We start from the raw sequence: 24,032 nt of genomic DNA on the forward strand, positions 1-24,032 counted from the left end.
AAAATGCAAATCTCATAGACCTGGTTTTAGAGGCACAGTAATATTCTCATTTGAGTCAGTAGGAATTCCTGTTGGAACATAAATACAAGGCATTTTATTTTTACCTCCCTGTTCCCCAGAGCACACATGGGAAGGGAGGTTTGTCTGATCAGGCTCAGGCAGCACCAGACTCCTTTGTAGGACCTCAGATCTCCAACAGGGAAAGGAAAAGACTTCTCAGAGCAACTCAGAAGAAAACATCAGTCTACTCTATTTGATACATCATAATGACAGATCATAAAGGATAGGAAAGAAATATGTGTCCATAACCAGAAGATAATACAGAATATAGCTATAAAAACAGGAGACAGAGCAGGGCACAGTCTTTCTTTAAATAAAGTGAATCCTTTTCTGATTTATCTATGGCTCCATTTACATCCCAGAAAAACAGCCTGAGAGAAAAGGATTTTTCCACAAAAGTCAAAAAAAATGAGCCGGTATGAGAACTCTGAAGTCCTACTAGCATGTGCATTTAAATCAACAATTTTTATTTTACAGAGATAATGCCACTTGTGAATGAAAGCCAATAATGACAACCTGATTGATGAACAAAATTTATGAACACCTAAATCAGCTCTGCTGTGCTAAACAGAGCCCATTTTCCATATTCAGTGGTTCCTGTCACCACTTGTGACAAAGACAGAATTTAATCAGATGTGGGTGAAAGACTAACTCAGGCTATACTTGAGTAAATTTCCTAAAGAATGGGAATCTCCATCCCAAAAAATCTTGGACGGCAGGAATCATCTGCACTCATCCTGTGCACAAACCAAGCCTCTGTGTTATTATTTCACACTACACAAAAAGAACCATCTAAACCATCAAAATGCACCTTCTCCTGCCCTTTCCAAGAGCAGCTCCATGATCATCCAGGCTGCAGGTTCCAGTTCACAGTTCTCAGCCCCTTGAAGCTTTATACTCTCCCTTGGGAAATGCTGCTTTGAGAGTTCCCTTTGGATCTGCACAAGGGATTTGGGACTAAAGCTCTACGGATGCAAAGATGGCAGAATGAGGTATGAACACTGCTCCTTTGGTCTCTTCTGTGCTTTTGTATTAAATGTCCAAAACATGCTCAGTGAAACATTTTTATTGGCACGAGCCAGGGTTACAAAACTTTGTGGCTTAGGCAGATGACAGTATTGGTCCTGGTTGTAGTGTTAGAGCCCATTCTGCCTGTAAAACCTGGCATGGATTTGCAAAAGTTTGGGAGGCAACAGCATTCGGATAATACAAAGTCACTTTACAGCTATTCCTTTACTAAAAACACTAGGTGTTGACAGCGTAAATAATGTATCTTACAACTTCTAATGTCAACAGATAAGTTGTCTCCTCAGATACATCCTCTGAAAAAGGCTCTGGTGAAGAATATAAGTGAACACAAGCAAAATTTCAGTGCCCATGTCAGACAAAGACAGAGGACAACTGGCTTGAAAAGCCCTTTAGATTAGAAGTATATGAAACTTTTGCAATGGAATTGCAAAACATGCCCTGGAGACTTCCATCCTCTCCCAGCTCTGCTCAGCAGCTCTACACGTGTCCAACCACAGACCTGCCCTGTGCTCCAGCTTGAGCTAAAAATGAGATGGGACGGTGGAGGAGAGAACTTCACACCAGAGGCTACAGACATGTTCAAACTAGGCCACTGAAATCTAAATGCAGATTTTGTCCAGAGATTCAAATACTCTCCCTAACTTCATATCTCCTGGAAATGAGCAAATTGAAAAGGTTCAATTGAATTTTCTGTTTATCATTTGAAGCTTCAAGCTGGAAGTAGCATCAAAAGGTACAAATCAATCTGGCAGGACTCTCACAACTCCACTTACATGGATGAAATTACTTCTGTCCAAACTCAAGAATAACAGTTTGGAGTTAAATATTTTATTAGAAAAGTTTATAGCCCAATAGAGGAAGCAGCAGACATATTGGACAAACTTTCTGATCACTGTAATGTAAAACCTCAAAATACGACTTTCCGTTTCATTGCCAAGCATGCAAACATGACTAACTTCCAAAGAACAGGGGAAAAAAAGGACTAGAATCTAAATTAATCACACAACATTTAGAACACACTGTTTTGCTATTGAATAGCTGGCATTTCTTGGAAATATGTAAGAAGAGCTGCTTTGAGATAGAGAATGATCTGAAGAATTCCCTTTAACCACACTACAAAGCAGGGAATGCTCCAGAGGGATTTTACATATGGGTTTTGTCTTTGGGAAACAGTCACCAACCTGTTGGCTTCAATATACAGCTTTCTGATCATTACTTCAGGTTGAAACCTAATGTGAGGAAAACAAGCACTCACCCAGCTGGGGTGAGTAAACACTGTCACTCGGAGCCACTCACTTCTGTGGCAGGCAGCAGCTTCATCTCCTGCTCTCGGCAGTCAAGGAGCTGTGCATGCTCTGCCACAGGGCGCTGCAGAGTGGGACACACCCCACAGGAGCTTCTCTCTTTCCATTAACTACAGAGGGAGTCCGAGGAAATTATACCCTCAGCTAAATTTAGTTATTGCGAATCCCCTTCCCACATTCGAGTACGTTTTATACCAGGCGGATCTCGCAGCAGGGAATGATTAGCTGAAGTTAAGCATCTGTCAATTCACTTTAATGAGCAATAACTCGTGGCAACCTGCCATTAGCTTCGGTTGAATAGCTTTTATTTTTAGCTGGTGTTGCTCAGATGCAGCTTCCATCCAACATGTGCTGGGAAAGCTGACATCCCAAAGTAGTCTCCAGGTCTTCTTTGTGCCAGTCGGAGTGTCAGGGCTCAAGAGCTGCAGTTCCTGGAGGTCAGAGAAAAGTCACTGCAGTTCTGGGAAAGTTTCAAAGAGTGAGATAAAACCAAAAGCCTGGAGAAACAGCACAGAGGCGCATGGTCCCCAGAGACCTTGCAAGAAAAGTTACTGAAATCCTGAGAGCGTGCTGAATGAGCGAGCTGGGTCTCCAGGGACAGAAACAGCACAAGGGGAAGGCAGAGAGAGAGAGAGCCTGCTGAAATAAAATATGACTTCAGAACTTTCCAAGAGTGCCTAGTGAGAGGAACAAATGCCCAAGTTCTCTATTGTATCTGCTGCTTCATGTGGATCTAGGCTTTTATCAGAGGTGACCATAGGGAGGGCAAGGGGAAAAGAGCAAGGTGAGTCCTCAGGTGAATATAGGGCAGGGTCTCATTTCCTCCAGAAAGGAAACTCAGTTTAACTCAGGAGCTGCTGCTGAAGCAGAAGGCTAAACATGAAGGCAGAACACATGTTAGTGCCTCCAAAGAGAGACCCTCAGGAAAGTGTTCAACTCAGCCCCGTGGCACCAAGTGCTTGAAGAGCAGCTGGAACACCCGAGGTCCACCCCTCTGAGTGTCCTGCTCAGCATTGGGTTTCCACAGAACAGCTTACAACTGCTATGGGTATCTACAACTCCTCTCATTGGAGGTTTGAGCCTTTTTGTCTCCATGTACCAGCCTAATTCATCCTGCTTCAGTGCTCCATCTGAGCCCTCACATAAGCTGCTGTGAATTCACAACAAAAATAATATGACAAATATTCAGAGAGAATCCACCAGCCTGTTGGTGAGATACTCCTAGCCAGCTCCTATCCTAAAATGCTGTGAGACAGGAGGCAAGGCAGGGCAGTAAGGAGGCCTTCAGGGGAACCTTGAAGCAATATCTTTTTAGAACATGCTTCTACTGAATAAAAAGGTGTGGAAAAGCTCAGAAACAGAGCAGTTGCTCCACACAGCAGAGTTGGAGGCCAGATGCAGTATCTGTGTGCTCTTGATTTCATTCACCCATTCCCTTGCCTTGAGTTTGTGGTTTGTGCCCAGCACAGGTCCCAGGGCAGCCCCGAGCACAGTGACAGCAAGTCCAACACATCTGCTGGGAGTGGACATTGGAGCAGCCTTCCCGTAATGCCTCACAGCTGGGTGAGCACATTGCTGAAGTCAAGAGGCACGCAGTTCTTTAGCAAAGAAAGGAAATAAAAAGTCAAGACTAACAAGATCCAGAAAGGGCATGCTTTTTTTTTTTTTTTTTGAACAAATCAACATTTATTTCAATGTAGTGAAACAACTTGTTGAAGCACTTCTCTCAGTTCTACTTTACATTTTGTATTTACACTGTCCTCATTCTGTGACAAAAATAAAATAATCTCCAACCCTGAAGTTTCCAGAATAAGTGTCACTAGCAGCAAAAATAACAAAGCCCCAAACACAAAGCAAAAATCCCCCTTGATATATTTTGATGGGAGATTTTTGCATATTCCATAAAAAAAGTTTTAACCCTGAAACTTTATGAAAAGCTATATGGGATGACAAGGAGGAAAATGTAATGTGTTTGAAGCTGAACGAGAGCAGCATTTGCTGGCCTTTGCAAGTACACTGTTACTTTTAGCATAAGGAACTGTGAAATGCTTAGACACCCACATAGAAGCAGACTTTTTAACTTGGATCAAAGCAGTTCTGCTCTTCTGGGAGCGTAAGGGTACCAGAGTCAGCAAATGCCATCTTTTATCCTGGATGCTGGGCACAAAAACAAACTTTATTACACATGGTTTCCAAGCAGCTGTTAGTAAAACACAAGACTTATTCTTTTGTCAAGTGTCAAGGGTCAGCTTCATTCAGCAGCTTCCAAATTGAGCTACTGTAAGAATTTTGAAGTAATTTCTCAGTTAAATGGCATCATTGCTAAGGTCAACTCTGCCTTATACTTGAAGTCAGCAACCTCTGTGACAAGGTGGACCAATCTGCTAAAGGGGGGGAGAGGAGGGAAGACAATGATGTTTGAGTACATATTTAGGTCTCCCTATCTCAAAGGAAGCTGTGGCTATGTACCCAAACAATTCTCCATGGAAACAACAGAAGAGTATCAGTGACAAACTTGGAATTGGAAAAATAAAAACAAAAGGAAGAACAGAACCCAAAGCTTTTTGGGATAGGAAGAAAAACTGCATGTTGAGAAAGAAGGGATTGGTTATTAAACTTTCCAGGCACACAGAGGGCTCGGAAAGCACAGAAAACAAGCAGAACAAACAAACACAACTGTGTGCATCTTTGCATCAGCTTCTTTTGCCAAATGCAGTCGCTTCCAACATTCAGCAGCTGCCTCTTGCTTTCTAGTGCTGTGGAGTTCTCTTTGGTACTTGGAGGCTGTGAGGAGCTCCGGGCAAAGAGAAAGTCTTTGTCCATTTACCAACCAATTCCAAAGGCGCTGATCTTGAATAACTTTACTAAGCAAGAGTGACACAGATGTCTAGGAAAGGGGACTTTTCTCTTAGTAAAGTTGTGGTAGGTGCAGTGGAAACCCAAGGCAATCTACATGCTTGTCAATTTGTGCCTAGGTAAGAACAGAGTCCTCCATGAACGTCTCTCATTTGTTCACTCTTAAATTATTCAGGCTCTGACAGCCCCTGAAAAGAAAAGAATGGAATAAGGATAAGTTGCAAGTGGCGCAGGGCAGGAGCGGACACCACGTAACCACCAAGAACAACGGGGTTGGGGTGTTTGACAACAGACACACTGCAGCTGCAGCCTCCAGGGCTGGTGCCCAAAGCAGCTTCCTCCATGCCCTCGTCCTCCAGAAATGCCAGCAGGAAATACAAGCTCACAGCAAAGGTACTGATTGGGATGAATTAAAAGAAGGAATGAATGAAGTCAATGCAAACAGTGGTTTGGAAATAAAACACACAGATAAGAACTGCTGGTGCTTGTGACACTTTGCTCTTTGAACACAGCACAGGGAGATGGCTAAGCAGCTCGAAGACTTTAAACTGCACACTCAGTTAGGCTTGTGGGAAGCTTTAATTCATTCAGCTTAAGTAGCAAAACCAGAACACCACTTGCTGTCCCATATAACAGGCTCACACAATCTGCGTCTTTGTTTATCGTTTGACAGCTCGGCAGGGAGCAGCTCTGTGAGGAAGCTTCCCTTTGATGCCAGTCAACAAGTTTATCAAATTTCAGGTGACAAAGTCACTACTACACTCCATCTGCGTCAGCAAGGAAGATGGACAGGAACTTGAAGTCTCAGAGAGCATCTGCTACAGGGGAACAGGAGAGCTCGCTCTCTGCCGCACCCTGCCGAGGTCTCAGCCCTCTGAAGCTGTGCCAGTGCCTTGACCCAGACACCAGCCTTCCCAGTGAGGCTAGTCCTAAGGAACTGATTGATTGTGACTGCTGAAGGGCCACACAGAGCCACCCATAGCTTTTATGGTGCCTACATCATTGCTCCTTATCAGCAGCTTCCTTATGGAAAAAAAATCTACATCCAGCTTTGCAGAGATGTGGAGAGGTGCCCTGCATAAAGTGCTTCATTCCCTTCTGCATCACTGAGTCTCATTGCAAACAGCTGTAAAAATGCTCTACCAAGCAACATGTCCTATAAACTCCAATTACAAAAGCCATCTTCTCTATTGCTGGGCGGTTACTTTCTTTTGGATCCATCTTTCAAAGGAAGCAGGAAAAAGAAACACTTGAACACAACAGCAAGGATTAGTAGCAGAGGCTCTTTGATTCTACAAAGGCTCTGTCGAATACAGGTGACCTGTTACTGCATTTTAAGATGTCTGATCACAGACATCACCTGCCTGACAGTTTAGTATCTCCAGGACAAGTGACTGCAGTGAATAGTCAGCAAGCACCAGCCTTTCAATGTTTGTCTGGAGCTTGCCTTGCTGTAGGCTTGTCTTAGACACACTGCCAGATCAAATTTTACAGCAACACAGCTCTGAGCAGCTACTGCCCTGCCATGAGCAGCCTGGAATGCTCAAGCCTGGGTAATTTCTCTGATACTAAGACAAAGTCAACTAAGATGCTGCCCTCTGCTCAGCACCTGCAGCCTGGCAGGAGCTGTGCTCTGCTAATGAGGAGCTGCAGTTACTGCTAACCTTCAAAGCATTTGACTCCTTCTTGCCTAAAGCTATGATTTTCCTTCTGCTGTCCCAGAAAGAATCCCTGTTGATTAATATTTATTTCATTTCCTAAAGAAATCTATTCAGCCTCCACATGCTTCAGCTGAGAGCGATGTTTGAACATTGTGTTGATCCTCAGAGTTCAAACTGTAGAAGGTACAAAGAATACCAGACTTGAGGCACTTCAATGGTATTCACTGTGAATCATCATTTTACATTGTACCACTCAGACACATTTGGATCTAAAATACATTTGCATTTCTAATTAAAACAGATTACCATTAGTAACTAAAGAATGTCTTAAATCAGAATCCCTAGGCCATAAAAGCTAATTGCACGATGCTAAAACTGGATTTCAAAAATATACATATTATACCCCCTGCAGGATTAATTAGGCAACATCTCTTCAAAAGAGTCCTCAAAAGTGTATTTATTCAGCATGCGGTGAAATTATACCGCTTGTGCAACGCTTCCCATGGCCTGCCTTGGCTCACGCTCCCGTGGCAGCAGAGAGCTGGAGCCTTGTTCATCAGGGGAGCTCAGCATGGACAGACTGGATGCAGGACAGCATTTCCTGAGCAGGGAAACACACTGCTGCAGGAGCGGGAACTGCTGCTCTGGCCACGATCAACCAGCACCCGGGAACGAGGTGATCTAGGGTACGCGCATGATGTGCTCCCCAGGACATGCAGGCCTACAGAGAGGCTGAAATCAACTGGTCAATATGAATGTGGAAGCTGTAACTGCTGATGGTCTGATGCTCAGTTGGTCACTGCTTTCCTACATGACCTCAAGGAAGGTTCTAAGTGCTGAGTGAGCTGTAAAGTGTTTTCAGAGAGGCTACGGCCGTACCACATGTCTTGAGGATGTGAGAAACCTCTGCTCACCAAAGCTCCACGTGCCTTATGAAGGGATGAGGAAAAAACCCAACAGAGTCTAAGAGGTCCTTGGCTGCTGCAGTCTATAGCTGTAATTGTCAGCAAGCCTCAACTGCATGAAAAAGTGTCCTCAGAAGATTCAGCTGTAGCTGGGGATGTGCCACTCCCAGCTTTTTTCTGTGCTCTGAGCTGCCTGCTCCATGTGAAAAATGAACATGGAAAAATTCTCAGAAAACATAACAGTGGAGACACCTCCACAGTCACTAAATCCTGTCCCTTACCCCAGGCCACAGTCCATCACTTTCTCAAAGGTTTACTTCAATGTTTTCTTGTACAAGTGAACATGACACCTTTGCTCAAAACTCACACACAGACTGTACTTGTGCTTTCCTGTACACAGCAACTTTAAATTTCCATGTTTAACTTACTACCAATACCAAAGACAATAATCTGCAGAAGAAACCACCTACTGGTTCCCCAGGATGGTGTTTGCTAATGGGTTCCCAGCAGGTCTGGCTCCCAGGCTTCACTCCCTTACGGAACTTCACAGCCGGGAATATCATTTTGCAGGGGATCCAAGATTTCCAAGCTGTTGAGCTGTCCCAGGACTAGCAATGGCTGCACCTCATGGGACAACCAAGTGCACTGGGGTGCAATAAGGGCAACAGAATAGCAATTACTGATTCATCGTGTGGCAACACACAAAACAGGAGACACACCTTTTCCATTTCCCAAAAGTAGCCACGGTTTCTGTATAGTAAAGGAGCACCCACAACCATTGGGAAGTACTGGGAGATCAGGGAGTAAAATCCAGTCAGGACTTTCTGCAACATAATCTTATGTGTGCTTCATTATAAAAAAATAAATGAGAAATACATAAACGGAAGTGTATATAATGGGTTTCTCCCCATCAAAGAGAAGAAACCCTCTGGCTGTTCTATTATTAACTGCTGTAATTCAGCTTGCAGGTTCTATTTTTCATTCATTAGAACTGCACTGAAGACATTTTCATATTTTGCCCTCGTTATATGAAGGGAGCCCAGGTGATGTGTGTGATTCCCAAGTTCTCAGCCTGCTGGGGAGAGCACTGGGGGACTGGTCCAGGACTGAAGGAACGCAAGGCAGGTCAAACTCAACAGGAGACCCAATGGGATGGATGCATTAACTACCTTTAACTCAAGGACTGGTTTGTGTTTCAGCATAAACAGCCACATCAAACAACAGGAGCTAAGAGCAAACACATTAATTTTTGTTTTGTGGTTTTCCAATGGCAAAGAGTGGTCAAGGGAGATGATTTCAAGCTTATCTCATTAGAGATAATCTCATTATTTTCTAATAATTCTTGAAGTCCTACTTGTGATCTATGCACCTTTTCTAAGAAAACATCCAGATGTGCTTCTATAGGTATATTAAAAAGTAACTTCACACGACACAGAATTGTGTGATGCAATATTAGCAATTGAACTCTTCTGCAATAGCAACTGATGCAGTGGCTAAACTGGCAGAAAATTGGATTTCCTTACTGAACTGAAAACCACAGGATCTGTAGATCCCTGCTGTAATCACTAACTGCCCAACCAATTCCTCTCTTTTGAAAAGAAATTGCAACTTTTGCCAAATATGAAAATGCTTTCATAAAGCCTGTTAACAGACAAGAATGAGACTGAAATGTAAGAGTGTTCTGGTGTGCTTGAGAAGTATCTTGACGCTATTTTTAGAATGAAAACTTTGGAAGTTTGGGAGGTTTTAAATTTGAAATGATAGATTAGTTTTCCTAATACACACACAAGTTTTAACAAGGTGTGTGCTGAAACATAACAGTTTGGGAAAAAACCCAAACAAAATCCTTCTGGGGTCATGTGAAATAACTGCCCTTTTTGTTTCACTTCAAAATGGAGAGATTTTATTTCAGCATCCGTGCATTGAATTCCTGAACAATGCATCTATCTGGCACTTATTTTATAGGAAAACAGCATGTTTAATTACCCCACGTCTTCACACTGAGCAGGGAGAGTTACCCAACCTATATTTTTCACAATTATCTGTTCTCTTTTCCTAAGAATAAAGTCTCCTTTCTTCGGGTTTTTGACAAGATGAATAAAGCCTTGTGGGTTCTTATATGCTCCTTGGAGTAAAGGGGAAGGTTTGGACCTTTGCCTGCATAAAAGCCAATCTCATGTTTCTTTAAAGCTGGACGAATTTATAAAAGTTGAAAACAACATAGCAATCTGAATAATAAGGATCCCCACCACGTATTCACATTCAGACCAGTAACTGAAAGCTGATTTTTACAGAAGCTCTTGCTACCTCTTTTTCACGTATGAATTAATATCTGAAAGTTTATTTTCTCTACCACTTCTGTTGCATCTTGTATATAACCACATGTCAAGAGGCTGCAAGATTAGTCTCAACAGGGAGGCACGAAGCCAGAGGTGGAGGAGCCAGCTTGTATCAGGAGAGCTAGAGCTCCCTAGCAGTGCATGTAACTTTCAAGAGAGAAAATAATAACACTGTTATTGCTTGGATCGTGGAAACAGAGAAAGTTGCTAAAGCATCCCAACACTGGCACCGATATGATAAACATTCGATTTACAGAAAGTGGCTGGTGGCGGATGAGAGCAGTGAGCACAGTGTCCTGTGCAGCAACCAGCACTTCTGAAAAGCTCAAACATTCTGCGCTCTTGGACAGGTTATTTTTGACAGTGATACAGACCCACTGAAAACGTGACCTGCTGTATCTGTGAACACAAGGTTCCTACCCTCAAGAAGCCCTCCTGCAAACAGGTAAGATTTAACAACACTAAGTAATCCTACAAGGAACTCACTGCTCCCCCAGCCTGCCAGCAGAGCAGTGGCCATGCTTCTCCTTTGACCGTCCATACCCAGAGGTTACTCATCAGCCCCAGGACTTCTCCTGAACTCCTCCTATGGGTCATTGCCACACAAATGCTAAGATGTTCAGAACAGCGAGGTTCAGAATATTTACCACAAAAGACTGGCATGGGGACTGTCAGTCATGCTTTTGGGACATGCTTAACTGAGGACTGTGTGTCAGGAAGGTGTAGAGCAGGTGTGAGAAAGCAGTTTCACACTAACAAAAAGAGTGATTTTTTTTTTTTTTTTTTTTGCTAACAGTATTCACCTTGTCACTTTAATCCTGCTTGCTCAACTGAGCAGCATTTTCATCAACTCTTTTGTCCCTTCCAATAACTCTCTGCTATGACCTATTCTGACTCCTGACTCAGCCTGCAGAGGTGGGAAAACACAGGACTTGGAAGAGACGTTCCTGTCATGGGCTAACCAGTTTTCTCTTAATAGAACTGGAAGGAAATAACAACAACTCTTGCAAACCTCTTCACAGCCATTTGCTCATGAATTTGCCAGGACAAAGAGCAGAGCTCAACTCTGGCATGAGAGGGAGGGAGACTGCCTACAGAGGACCAGTACACTTGATCCTCCTAACTTTGCTGAGATACAACTAATGAGCAACAGATGGACATCACCCAAGGAGTTTATTTGGGAAACCTAAGAGTTTCCTCATATTTCTCATTCAAGAAGGACCAGGAAGCTAAGCAAGCTTTGGTTGACACCCTTTATTTTACTATTGTTTTCTCCTCTGCCTCAATTTTGACAGAGCTGCTTTGGCCATGCATTCCATTATGCTTTACACAGTGCAACCAGGGCTCAGCCTGAAGCACTAAATAAAATATGTTCAAATTAGGAAATGTTATGGGCTTGAATATATTACTGCAGATCACTCTCTTGCTACCACTCAGCACAAAGGTACCAGTTCCCTTAGCAAAGCTCTGCAGCTCCCTGTAACAGTGTCAGCACCTTCTATAAAAAGCACCATCAGATCTCACTTTTTACCTAATGAAGAAATAACTTTTATTAATGTGCTGTTGACAGACCTTGTGATGATGCTGGTTTTCTTAACTTCCAGTTAAGGCTCTGTTTCTGCCCAGCTAGGAAAGATGTACAGGGTGGCTGGCTAAGCCCCCTTCACTGCACAGAAGTCATCACCACTCTGTCAAGACAAGCTTTCTTTGTTCATCTTACAGCAAAGATCCAGTAACAAATCAAAGATTCAGGCAAGAAGAGGAAAAGGAAGGAAGGAGAGAAAGAAAAAGAAGACAGCAAACCAGAAAATTGCAGAAAGAAGACTGAAAATGTAGGAGATATAACCAGCTGGAGCGACAGAAAACTTAAAATAAAAGCTTTACCGGGAGCTTAGCACAAACAGAAACCCACTCAACCTTTAAACCTTAACACACTGAGATTTAAGGTTTGACATTAAGATTAAGTTTCTTTTGTTCTGAAATCAGAAGTTTGCATACAACCAGCAATCTACTCAGAGGAGCAACAGCTTGAGGAGGCAGAGGATGTGCTCTTTATCAAAGCCAACACAGCGCATCCATTTAAATCCTTCCTCCTGGTTTCTGGCTACCCTCAAGTAGAAAGCATACTATTTTCTCACCTGAAGCCACATTGCAGCATAATATTACCCATCTGAACTCTGAAGTTAGTCTGACAATTGATTACTTTTAACCACAGACCCTTTTCTTTGTCTGTACTTGGTACACTCACAGCCAGCTCAAGTCCAGCAGATGGGAACATCTGTCTCCTTGTGCTCAAAGAACAGCATTTCCTACACCTTGTTTGTGCTTTCCACCCTCCTGCTGTCCCTTAGGGCAGTGAAATCCCAGCGTGCTCCAGTTTGGGCTAGAATTGAATGAGTTGAACTACTGCAAAAAATGTCCTCTAAATAAGGCCCTGGGTTTAAGGCAGCACACAGAATTTAATTTCCAGGTTAAATCTGAGACACTGGTAATCTTTACAGCTCCCTGTGCATCAGAGCCTGGAATTTAGTCTCCCAATGACCATGCTCCCACTCACTGATCAGCTTCAGAGCCCTGTGCAGAAGGTATGGCACTCACACACTGGACTTGGCTCTGTGCTTAAAGGCAGCAAAGTTTTGATCTTCTCAGACCCAAGGCATGCAGCTGCCCATCTGCTTTAGAAAGGACATTTCACAAAGCAGAAATCCTTCCCATCTCTTTATTTTCCCTCTTTTCCCTTTTAAAATAATTTCTGATCTGAACCACACAGATAACTGAGGAAATAGACTTCATGTTAAAAAAAGAGGTATATTCAATTGCAAATCCTAGACTGATTTCTAAGGAGAGTTCAATGACTTTCTAGCTATGAGAAGACCATCAGAATTTGAACCCTCTTACCAGGGACAGTTCTGCAGCATTTAGAAGCATTCTGTTACACTAGGTCACTTTGCACTTCTGCATTTAGGAGATACAGCAAAAAGCCTTGCTTGCACACTCTTGGCTTCGTAAGGCCACTGTCCTAAAGGCTCTGCAAGTGTGCTGCTCCTCACTTACCCCTTTTTATGGCTGAAAGCAAGTGACAGACTCTTGCTCTGAGGCACTCCTATATTAGGATTCATATCTCTCTATACTGCAGAACAGAGAAGTAGTCCTTATTTAGTTCCTGCAGGCAACTATCGGGGTAAGAGCAAAATTGCAAATGGTGTTGTCAGTTGCTTTCTCTGGATGGATCCCAACAGCTCTGTACATGGGCAAAGCTGACAAGATCAGAAACTCACCAAGAGAAACAAGCAAAAAAGCAGCATCAAGATTGCTAGTGCTGCAATAGACAGTGGAATACTAATGCAAAAGAGTTTGAGTCATCTGTCAAAATCCTTCAGAGAAATGCCCAGTTACACAAAACTTACGTATTTCATGATACACAGGGGACCTTGGGTTTGGGTTTTTTTCAGCTCTGCATTATTGCTGCTATTTAGGAGATCAAGCATCCACATCACTTCCAAGCTCCATGGAAAGCAATGATGCAGCTCATACCAACTATTTGAGCACAAAACCTGTGTTTGACACAGAACGCAAGCTCATTTTCCCTATTTCTCTCACTGGACAGTTCTTATTCACACACCAAAACCTACTGAGCTGTTGCAAAAGATCAAGATACATCAGGCATTGGCACCAGGAAAAAGCAGAGTCGAATTTCCAAAGGAAAAGGTAAGGTCACCTATGGGGCAGCACTGAGAATAGCTCTGAGATGCTTCACACCCATCTTAAACACAGACTACATTCACCTATTTGCACTGCAAGACTGAGATCAGTGAGGAGTCCTTGGATGAACAGTGTGCCCCCCAGGTGATTGCTGACAACACAGAATACATAAAGTTGGAGCTTCAAAGCTCTGGTTGACACATTAAAACACCTCCAAGCTTAATGGGAGAAGTTGCCAACAAGGGCACACTGATGCTGCAATCTGGGGCACCTGAATCCCTTCTCAATGGTCAGGTTTGGTACCTGCTGAAATTCAGGGAGTATTTCCACCATCTCTGGTTGTCTATAATAAACACAGCATGACAGACAGCCTTTTAGAACTTTCTGCCTGAAGTTCACAACCAAGGATAAGAAAGAAGTAAATCAATCTGTATCACAACACACCTTTTGTTACCAACCCAGTAAACTAGAACTGCAAACACAGTTAACATTTCAAATAGAGAGAGAAGAGCCAGCTGTTTTCCCTTCCCCCTTCTAGAGACCCCTGCAGGCAGGACAGGCAGCAGGGAGATTTTAATCCCTTAGAATCAACATTTTGAGCTCTGTCAGAGAGCTTGAATACTACTCCAGCCTGCTGCATGGGCCAACACATTAAAGCACGGGCCGTCCAAGAGACTTGGCTTTCCCAGTGGTTTAGTACCACAAGCTTTCTGCAGGCAGCCCTACCCCTACAAGCAGATTGCTTGTTCCTTCTTAAAGGCTGCAAAACAGCGGGGTGCTGTGCACTGACCTCAAGAATCACTTCTTTGGCATGAGGTCATGAGTCGTGAGTTCTCCCCAGGCTAAAACAGATCACATCTTACAAAGTAGTGGCGAACTCCATCACCAACTAGTTTGCTGCTGTCACCACATAAGTGTGACTAATTCAGTAACTGGGGAAAGAGGGCTCCTGCACTGCAAATGTGTGCCTCAAGAAACTAGCAGGCCCACCCGTCCTCAATGTCTTTATTTGGGTTCCAGAGTTACCAAAAGACTGCATGTAAAAGCTTTAGTTATTAAAAAAAAAGCAAAAAAAAAAGCACAAAACAAAAGCCAAGTTTTGTTCAAGACATTTTCCTTGGCCATTCAGAGAACAGGAAGCATTGAGATACCACAAGCAGATCTTTGAAAAACCTCACATTATCCAGAACAAGTCCAAGAGCTGTATTGCAGTATGAAGACTACTGCAGGCTGAGAAACCTTCAGTCAATGCATCTGAGCTGCGCTGTTCCACATAAAAGCCAGATTTTGATTTTATTTTTACAAGGCACTCCAGCTGCCCTGGCTTTCCCACATCCCTCTCAGCATTTCAGCTCAGCCAGCTTCCCCAGACCTTCCCCCATCACCATTCAGAGATTTGTGAACTGTGAGAAACAGATGTTCTCAAAGCATTTTGCTCTTACTCGAGCCCAAGAAAGACTAGAAAGGAAAGGGGGGGGGGGGGGGGGGGAAATCATTTAAGCAAATATTTCTCCCCGCCCTACTGACCCTACAATCCCAGGGAGTTTTCCACGAGCAATGCTAAAATGTAAAACTACACTGTAAAACCGTATCAGCTCCTGCCCTCTCGCTCTCGGTGCCCGTTACCGGCTCACCCGCCGCTGTCCCTCGCTGTCCCCGGGCCCGAGGGCACCGCTGTCCCTCGCTGTCCCCGAGGCTGGGGACACGGCTGTCCCTCGCTGTCCCCGAGGCAGCCGGCGGAAGGACGCTGCCCTGCCGAGGGCACCGCTGAGCCCCCGACCCCCAGCAGCCCCCCGGGCCAGGCTCCCCCCGCGCGGGCGCCACCGACCTGTGCAGGAGCAGCAGCAGCACTTCGCCAGGAGCCATCCTACACCGGAGCGGGCGGGATAGCCGCGCCTGCCCGCTTTCATGCTGCCTTCGGGCTGCTCATGGCAAGGAGCCACCGGCCCGCTTGCGAAAAACAACGAAATAAATAATACTACTAATAATAACAATAATAAAAAGCCCTGAAGAAAAGAAAAAAAAAAAACCCCAAAACTACTGGCGGGCAGGCGAGCAGCGCGGCAGTGCCGCTGGCGGCCGCGGCGCCGGCAGCCGCTGTCCCCCCGGGCCGGGCGCGCTCCTCGGGGGCGGCGCCTGCAGCGGGGGCGGCGGGGGCGGAGCGCGCCCGGCCCGGCCCGGCCCGGCCAGGGGGGGCTGCGGCCACACCGGGCTCCGCCGCTGCTTGGAAGGGGAAAAAAAAAAAAAGAGTTTTCGGGAGGAAGAAATGCAGAACTGCGGTATCTGCGCCCGGGCAGGCGGTATCCGAGATGGGGAGCGAGAAATAATAAGTGCCCGGGAGGAAGTTTGTAAAGCTCTGATACGTTGCGGATGGGGAGTTCCACCAAAGACTTTAAAAGGCAAAACTTATATTGCCGTGGGGTTTTTTTTAAACTTCGCAATGTTCTTGGCTTCCCTCCCCGCCCCCAGTGCCATTCCTTAACTTAAGCATCTGACAGCTAAAACTCTTTACAAGTGGCTGAAAACACTGCCCAGCCGGCTGGGATCCCAAGGGCTCTGCCTGCTTCCTGCAGCAGCAGACCTGCCTGGAGCACTGCAGAGGGAATGCCTGCCCTTCTGACACACGGACCGAGACACTCGAGATCCAGAGGCACAGCTTGCTTTGGAAGGTGCCAGCCTGTTGTGTTAGGATTTCCCACCTAAAGCATAGAAAACTGGAGGTGCCAAAAACATCTCGAACCTTGCTGGAGGCAGCTGGTAGGAGAGGTCGGGCAGGATTCCAGAACAACAGCATCATAGTTTTGCACTCTTGCATCAAAAGCTGAACAAACACAACAAGCTACTTCTCCCAAGCACACACGGGTGTGAGAGGAAAGAGCAGAGGGAAGATGTGCCACACTTTGTGCCACTGTGTGCCAGGGCTTCAGCCCGAGCAGGCACAGCTCAGCTGTGCTGCTGATCGGGACTAAGGCTTTTGGCAATGGCTTTGGGGTAAGTGCCACTCCCAGGAGGGTAAAGGCCATTTCTGGACAGGAGGGGAGGGTTGGGGCCACGACAGTGTGCTCACAAACCCACCTCAGGGTGCTCTTGTCCAGGGGCAGGCCTGGACTGAGTGATTCCATGGGACCTTTGGGTGGGATTGTGCAGACCCTGAAGGACTCCTGGCAGAAAGGCCCCAGTACCTGGTGCCAGGAGAGCGACAGAGGAGAAACTGAGAAACTCCCTCCACCACACTGGCAAATATGAAACCTTCCTGCTTCACTTCTGGCTGCTCTGCAGGAACTGTTCTTTGACTACAGCCTCCCTGGAAGGACTGACAACCTTGTCACACGCCTGAAGCACGCACGTTTTCTTGCCAATGCCCTTGAGCGCCAAGGTGTTTTCAGTACATGAGAACAAAGGGCTCTGTAACTGTTTCCCATTTGCTGTGTGTTGTGTCTTTCTTTGACTTGGGTCTTTGCCTATCTGGGAGCTGCAAGGGAATGTCTCCAAGGTGCACTCAGGGCTCTTGTGCCTGTTGTAGGGAGATAATACGTCACACATGAAGCAGGAACCACAGCTGCAACCAGAGAAGGAAAAAGTGGGCTGGGAACCAGCTGGGACACCCTCACCTTCTGCACCTCTTCTTTGTCCCTGCCATGGCTCTCCAGGCAGCAGCTCAACTCCTATCTTGTGAGTGATTCAGGAAGCTTGCAGCAGGGCTCTCCTGAGGAGGCAGCTCCTCACTTCTCTGCTTTCTACTTTGAATTGAGTCTCTCTTTTCTAACCCCCCCTTGCGCAGCATGCCCACCTCTTGCCCCCTGGGCTGGCTGCCCCCACCTGATCTCAGTCTGCTCTGTGCAAACAGAAAAGGAGTAAGGTCTTCACTGGCATTTCACTGCTCATGTGGCATCTGCCCAGACCTGCAATACAGGACCTGAGGCAGCCTGGTTTGCCAGATCCCAGCTCTTGGTTGGTTTTAAAAATCATCTTCAGAAAATCTTTACCACTCCTCATTTAAGAAACTAAGAAACAGTCTAAGCTGTTCACCTCTAGCGTTCCACCTCTAAATTCCCATGACTCCTGGAAGAGTTGTCCACCCTGAGCAGCCTTGTGGGTCTCTTCCAGCTCACCAAGTTCTGTGATTCTGTGGGAGCCTGGCATGCTGGGGGGAGCTTGGGGAGGCAGGGGGAGCTGGGGCTGATCAGAGCCATCAGCTGAGAGCCAGGGTGGTGGAAAATCATGGAGAGTGTGCCAGCAGAGGCACCACAATAACCCTACCAGGAAAGGAGGCTTTGCTAAACCAGCTCATGGACATGGACCCTGAGATTGTGAGGAGGGTTGGGAAGCAAGGTTGTTGCTCTTGTAATTGCAGCCAAACTTTAAAACATAATTAAGGTGCAATTTCAGGTCTTTAAAAAACCTCCTTCCCTAATTAAAACAGAATTGAAGTAATTATTGTGGGAAGAAGCAGGCTCTGCCCCTCCCCAGTCTACAGCTCCAGCAGTGTTGTGAAGATTATCTCTATAAGGTTGCTCTTTAGAAACATGAACATCCACACAGACTCACTGATGAATGATACATGGAATAAATATTTCACAAAATAAGGCTGAAAGCCACATTCTTAATAACCACACCATATCAATTAGCTCCTATAAAGAAGAGGAGGAGACGTGCTGTGGGCAGTCTAGTTCAGCTCCAGCCCTAGCTGGGAAAAACATCTGTCAGCAGCAGCAAATTGGCACTGTGCTGCCAACTGCACTGATTCTTTAGCTTCAAGTAGGGAATTCAGCCTTTGGGATGTAGAAATGTTGCAGAGATTGTGTGGGTGGTGGAAACTGTACAGCCCACTTGCCCATGGTGAAGGGTAAGGAGCTGCTTGTCTGGGACTAGAAGATTATTGGTCAGGATGAATTTATGTGTTACTGTGGTCCATGAATTATCAGCATGTCCCCTGAGAAGGAAAAGATCCCTGCCTCTGCTCTAATCTAGGCCTGAGTCAAAGAGTAGAGTCATAGAATGGTTTGGGTTGGAAGGGACCTTAAAGGTCATCTTACTCCAACCCTGCTGCCATAGGGAGGGGCACCTTACACTTGATCAGGTGGCTCAAAGTCCCATCCAACCTGGCCTTGAACACTTGGCAGCCACAATGTCTCCAGGCAATCTGTTCCCATGCCTCACCACCATCAGAGCAAAAAATTTCTTCCCAACTTAAATTTCTCCTTTTTTACTTTAAACCATTCGCCCTTGTCTTATCACTCTCTGCCTGTGTAAAAAGGCACCCTCCCTCTTTGCTATAAACCCCCTTTACTGGAAGACTGAGTCACAGGAGTTCTTTAAGGAAACATCTCCTGGAACCACACTCCAAATGCTCCAATCATTACCTGCAGTGGAGTGAACAAGAAAATTTTATGGCCCTGGCTGGCAGCATCTGAAGCTGTCTATTAGCAGTGTGCCTGCACCATGTGTGCTGCCCTGCCCAATACCCATGATGAACGGGAAGTCATCTCAATCCAATGTCAGGATGACAAGGAAAATACTTCTGTCTACTCTTAAATACTCCTTTAGAAATTCCCCAGGCATATGAGTTACTTTCCTATGAAATCTGAGATGGTCTGTAAAAGGTACTGTTGTTGTAGAGGGGAAATAAGTTCTAATAGTTTTACTCAGCCTTCCTGAGAAAAAATTGGGGTGAAAGATGAAAACCAAATTTTTTCTTCTGCTTTCAGTGCTCCCTCACACCTTCAGCAGAAATTTTATTTTCTTAAGTTATGAACTGAGGGACCTATCTGAGGGAAACAAAGGACGAAATAACGAGGGGATGTAAACTGGCATGGCTTCATTTTGGGTCAACGCAAATGCAGTGAAACACGCCTGGCCCAGATTGCCCTGGAGGTCTGTAAAGCAGAGCAGCAGTGACAATATTTCTCCCATAGTAACAGGTGCTGTTTCCTTCTCCCCATCACATGCACAGGGAGATGAATAATGTAATAGCTGTCAGGAGCATCTGTTCATTACTTATGCAAGTCAATCCTACATTGTGCTTTAGGGTGTAAAGTGATCTCTGCAGAAAATCCACCCCTATGGACATCCTATCGCAGAATAAGATGTACTATGGTTGATTTATTTTTTTAATCCAATGAAGCTTAAGTATTAGCTACCCCTTTCTTAGGGAGGAAATGCAAACCAGCTATCTAACAGAAATAACTGATGGATGGCAAAAGGAAGATGGATTTGTACAATTTTAAAAACATAATTTAAATATTTGGTGTGCCTTGCAGTGTCAAATTCAGATAGTGCAAAGACATGCTTGAAATTTAAGTTTTGTTAATAAGGACATTTAGGTACCTCTACAGGGCAATTCAGAGGGTGCAGGCAGGACAGTAAACATGAATGTTCTGAAAACCAGTGCAAACCACCAGGACTTAGAAGAACTTGTTTTTGGATTATGGTTTTGCTTCAGTCCATGAAGAAATCAGGACTTACACTGCAGCTTCAGGAGCCCAGTAGATGCTGATTTCATTACTCATTCTGTCACTTGCTTTCTGGGTGACTTTAGGGGAAAAAAATTACCATTTCATGCCTCAATTTTCCTATGTGAAATAAAAGGATATCAGCATTTCCCATTCTCTTTAAAGTGGCCTGAAACAGAGATTAGACATCCTACACTGAACAACAAGTAGAGCTGTTACTGTTAGCTGTGTCTTGAAATGAGTGTGACAAAAATTGTCTCTGGTGCTATTGGCCTTTGGAATCAGTATTAAAAAGCACCTTGATCAATACATCTTGCCTGCAAATGCTACTCACAAAACCAGGTAAATCTGAACAATTGGAGGGAAATAGATTGGCAGAGTGAAGCAGTCCTTGCTCAACCAGCACATTTCAGTGCATTATTCTTGGCTCTGACTCCAGCTATTTTCAACAGCACTAAACATTCACTAGATTAAATCAAATGAACCACATTCTTTAAAAATAGCCAGAGCCTTGTCGTGCCAGTTGGAAAAAACAACAAGTTTATTGGGTACTAAAACAGATAAAATAAATTAAAAAGAAATAAATAAATGGAGTCATAGTCCCTCCTGGTGCAAGAGAGTACAACTCCAAGGAGAGGTTGTTGGCTCCTCAGTTCAGCACAGTGGTAGGCAAAAAAAGGAACATTCTCAACTAGCTAAACCAAACAAATTAAGAAATATAGACAGTCCAGCACAACCTCCATGCTGAACTGCAATGTAGGCATATGTTCAGCAAATGTTAGGATATGTCGTCCTTATCTCTCTGCTGTGGATGTCAGCATGGGGTGGATTTATGGCAGCTTAGAAGAGTTGCCATGACCTAACAGCATCCTGGCACACCAGCTCTACTGTAAAGCCAAAGGCCACAGCCAGACCCATCTGTTCTGCTGTGATGGATCTCACCTTTCAACACTGCTCACCCACCTCTCCCAAACATCACAAGCTCCCCACTGACACCAGCCTTTCTTTCCTTATTAACAACTCATCTTTTCTCTTTCTCTGCATTCTACGAAGAAGGAAGATCTACAGAAGGAGAGAAGTTGCTTGGAGACTTATCCCCAAAAGTATCTTATAAAGATCATCAAGTAAAGGTGGATGACTGTAGAGTAGACCACAGATAAGATACACATATTTGCTTTCATGTGATTCGGTCTGTTTCAAGGGAATTTAGATTTGCCCTCCAAATACTCAGGTAGGTACAGCCCAGGATAATTTCACCTGCTTTTGGAGCAGAACACACCTGCAGAACACATATGCCCCTTCAACCTCCAGCCTAACTTTGCCTCTCAGAGATCTCAGAACAGATTCCTGTACTGTCCAGTTCCTCTGGTTTCCTGGGCACAGGACCAATTCTCCTATATACAGCTCCTTCCCAAGCAGTAACCATCTGCTGACAGTGAGAAAACAGTTACAAGCTGGTGTAAAGTACAGCCCCGTTACCATCCTCCCAGACATCACTGTACTGGCCCTGGACTGGCTCTACTGCTTCAGCAAGGTCTCGTGTGAGCAGAGAGGACTTCTCTGACCTGCCAGCAGTACCACCAGATGAGTTATGCTCAGATGAGGCTGCAGCAAAGAGCCTCGCCTCACAAACCAGTCTGACCTGGGAGGCCCTGTAAGTGAAACCACACACCACACTGTGTTGGTACAGTACCCACTGGCTGCTGGGGAGCTGTGCTGGATGGTGGGCACATCCTGAACGAGCTACTGGTCAGAATAAAACCCCAACCTTTCAGCAGAAAAGAGTGAAATAAAAATTTAAAGCAGGTTTGTGTTTGTTTCCTGAAGCACTTCTCTCCATTAGAACAGAGACATCTTTGGGTGTTGCAGCAATACCCAGTGACAGAAGACAAGAGGCATTACAGCACTGCCTTTTGCATGCTTTGGCTCCTGTCTTCCTGTGCTGGGCCCCGGTGGGGAAATCAGGAGCCTATCTCAGCCCATCATAGTCTGCTTCCCAAGACAAACAGGAGCCTCGCCCACTGGGGCATGACAAAGGTGAGTTGTTCTAGCAACTACAAACTAACAGTGTAACAAAAATATTCCTAGCCTGCTTGTCCCAGCTTGCCTGAGGGTGTTCTGTTTGGATGGTAGAAGCCACAGCTGATTTTCCTTTAAATGCTATTTCTCTTTGTTTAGAGTAAGTTGTTACCTGTTTTGGTTTGTTTGTTTGTTTATTTAATGGAAGACTATTCAGACAATTTTCCTGGGATGTTCTGCAGCAAATTGCAAGTTCTGTTCATCTCCTTTCCCCCACCCAGTACCCAACACAAACAGGTTTAAGGCAAGCTAAAAGAAAAATTTAAAAACTGGCACACACTATTTGCGTCTTAGGGGGGAAAATGTTCTCTGTTTGGCCCATCTGGAGGAAGTGCCCTCAAATTAAAATAAAATTCAATGTCAGTATTGTAAAAGCTTATATTTATTTGGGCCAAATTACTGCATTAACTGTATTTTCCACTTCCCTTTTATTCTAAGGTAAAAAGAATGCAAAGGAGTTCTTACCAGGCAATGTTTAGGATGGCAAAGCTTTCTGATTTACGACACCAGATCTAAGACAAGCATAAAAGAATTTGTAAAGCTGCTATTGAAACTTATGGCGGGTATAAATAACAAGGGCACACATAACAAGCAGCCTGCTGTGCAGAGAATTGAAAAAAAAAGTAGTTTTAAAGCTATTTTTATCAGCTGGTGGAATGACTGGCTAGAAAACAACCCTTCTTTTTTCAGTGTGGAGCACCTCTGCCCGCTTTCATTCTTTGGTATCCATATACCAGCAGTTAGGATATTTTGAGGATGTTAGCTCTCTGACAGACAGGATTTCTACTGATGTTCTGTTCTGAAATGCTGCTCCTGGGAATGCCAGTCTAGCACTGAAAACTCTGGAAATCCCCCTTACGGCTTGGTACCATCAGACATTGCCAAAAGCTGGATTTCTACACACTGGAATTTCCAGTCACCACAAGACAGAAAACCCTCTAGGTCTTTCTGCAAGAGGGAAAAGTACATGATGCCATGGAGTACTTTTTAATTCCTGTGTTCAGACACACTATTGGTATGTAACAGTTCCACATTACATGATAGTTCCATGAGCACTTTGAGTTGTCAAGAGCCAACAGTCCTGCCAAATCCCTTTGGTGCCTTTTCTGTCTCTCCCAGGTGCCTGCTCCTTCCTGCTGCTTCCCCTGTGCCAACAGAAATGTTTGTGCAGCCTTACAGTGAATCTGATCCACAAGTGGATCCAGGTTAAAATTAACCTAGTGGGGAAAAAAAGGTTTGTTTTAGCCCAGATTGGCTCCTTGGTCTGCCTTCGTCCTCCTGTCAGCTGAAATGCTCAGATTTCACTGCAAAAGCCTCAAGCTGTGTGGCTGCTGCATCACCTGTACTGCTGTGCTGTCTCCACTCTGGGTGATCCCACTGCTGTGCTAGATCCTGGCTGCTCAGGTAGGCACAGGACACATTCCTCATGCTCAGGGAGGGAGGTTCAGCCTCCTGCTGTGAGACAAAATGGGTACTTCCAGCTGGCTGACAGTCTTCTGCTCAGCTGAGAGAAGCACCAGCCCCTGGTGCTGCTGGGCTGAGCCCTGTCTCTGCTGTGCCTGCAAGTCCCGTTTTATGATGGCAATCAGAAGCTGATGGGAGAGGAATGAGCATTTTTGCATTTTTATGTGCAGAAAGGCACATC

At 44.9% G+C, this 24,032-nt stretch overlaps 1 protein-coding gene across 13 annotated transcripts in view; it reads right to left on the reverse strand.

Moving 5' to 3' along the window:
• KALRN (kalirin RhoGEF kinase) overlaps positions 1–24,032 on the reverse strand; it is a 470,788-nt gene that overhangs the window by 61,421 nt on the left and 385,335 nt on the right. The window contains exon 1 of one of the 13 annotated variants that reach the window (XM_038143654.1): positions 15,685–15,987. The exons of 11 other annotated variants lie outside the window; for them this stretch is intronic. In XM_038143654.1, coding sequence (XP_037999582.1) covers positions 15,685–15,766 — 82 coding nt within the window. In that variant the 5' untranslated portion in view covers positions 15,767–15,987. Of the gene's footprint in view, positions 1–4,048; positions 5,438–15,684; positions 15,988–24,032 lie in introns of those variants that run through there. One more of the 13 variants, XM_038143652.1, reaches the window with a different exon arrangement.

The sequence above is a fragment of the Motacilla alba genome, chromosome 7 (genome assembly GCF_015832195.1).
Source record: "Motacilla alba alba isolate MOTALB_02 chromosome 7, Motacilla_alba_V1.0_pri, whole genome shotgun sequence".
In the NCBI taxonomy this organism is placed as follows: Eukaryota; Metazoa; Chordata; class Aves; order Passeriformes; family Motacillidae; genus Motacilla; species Motacilla alba.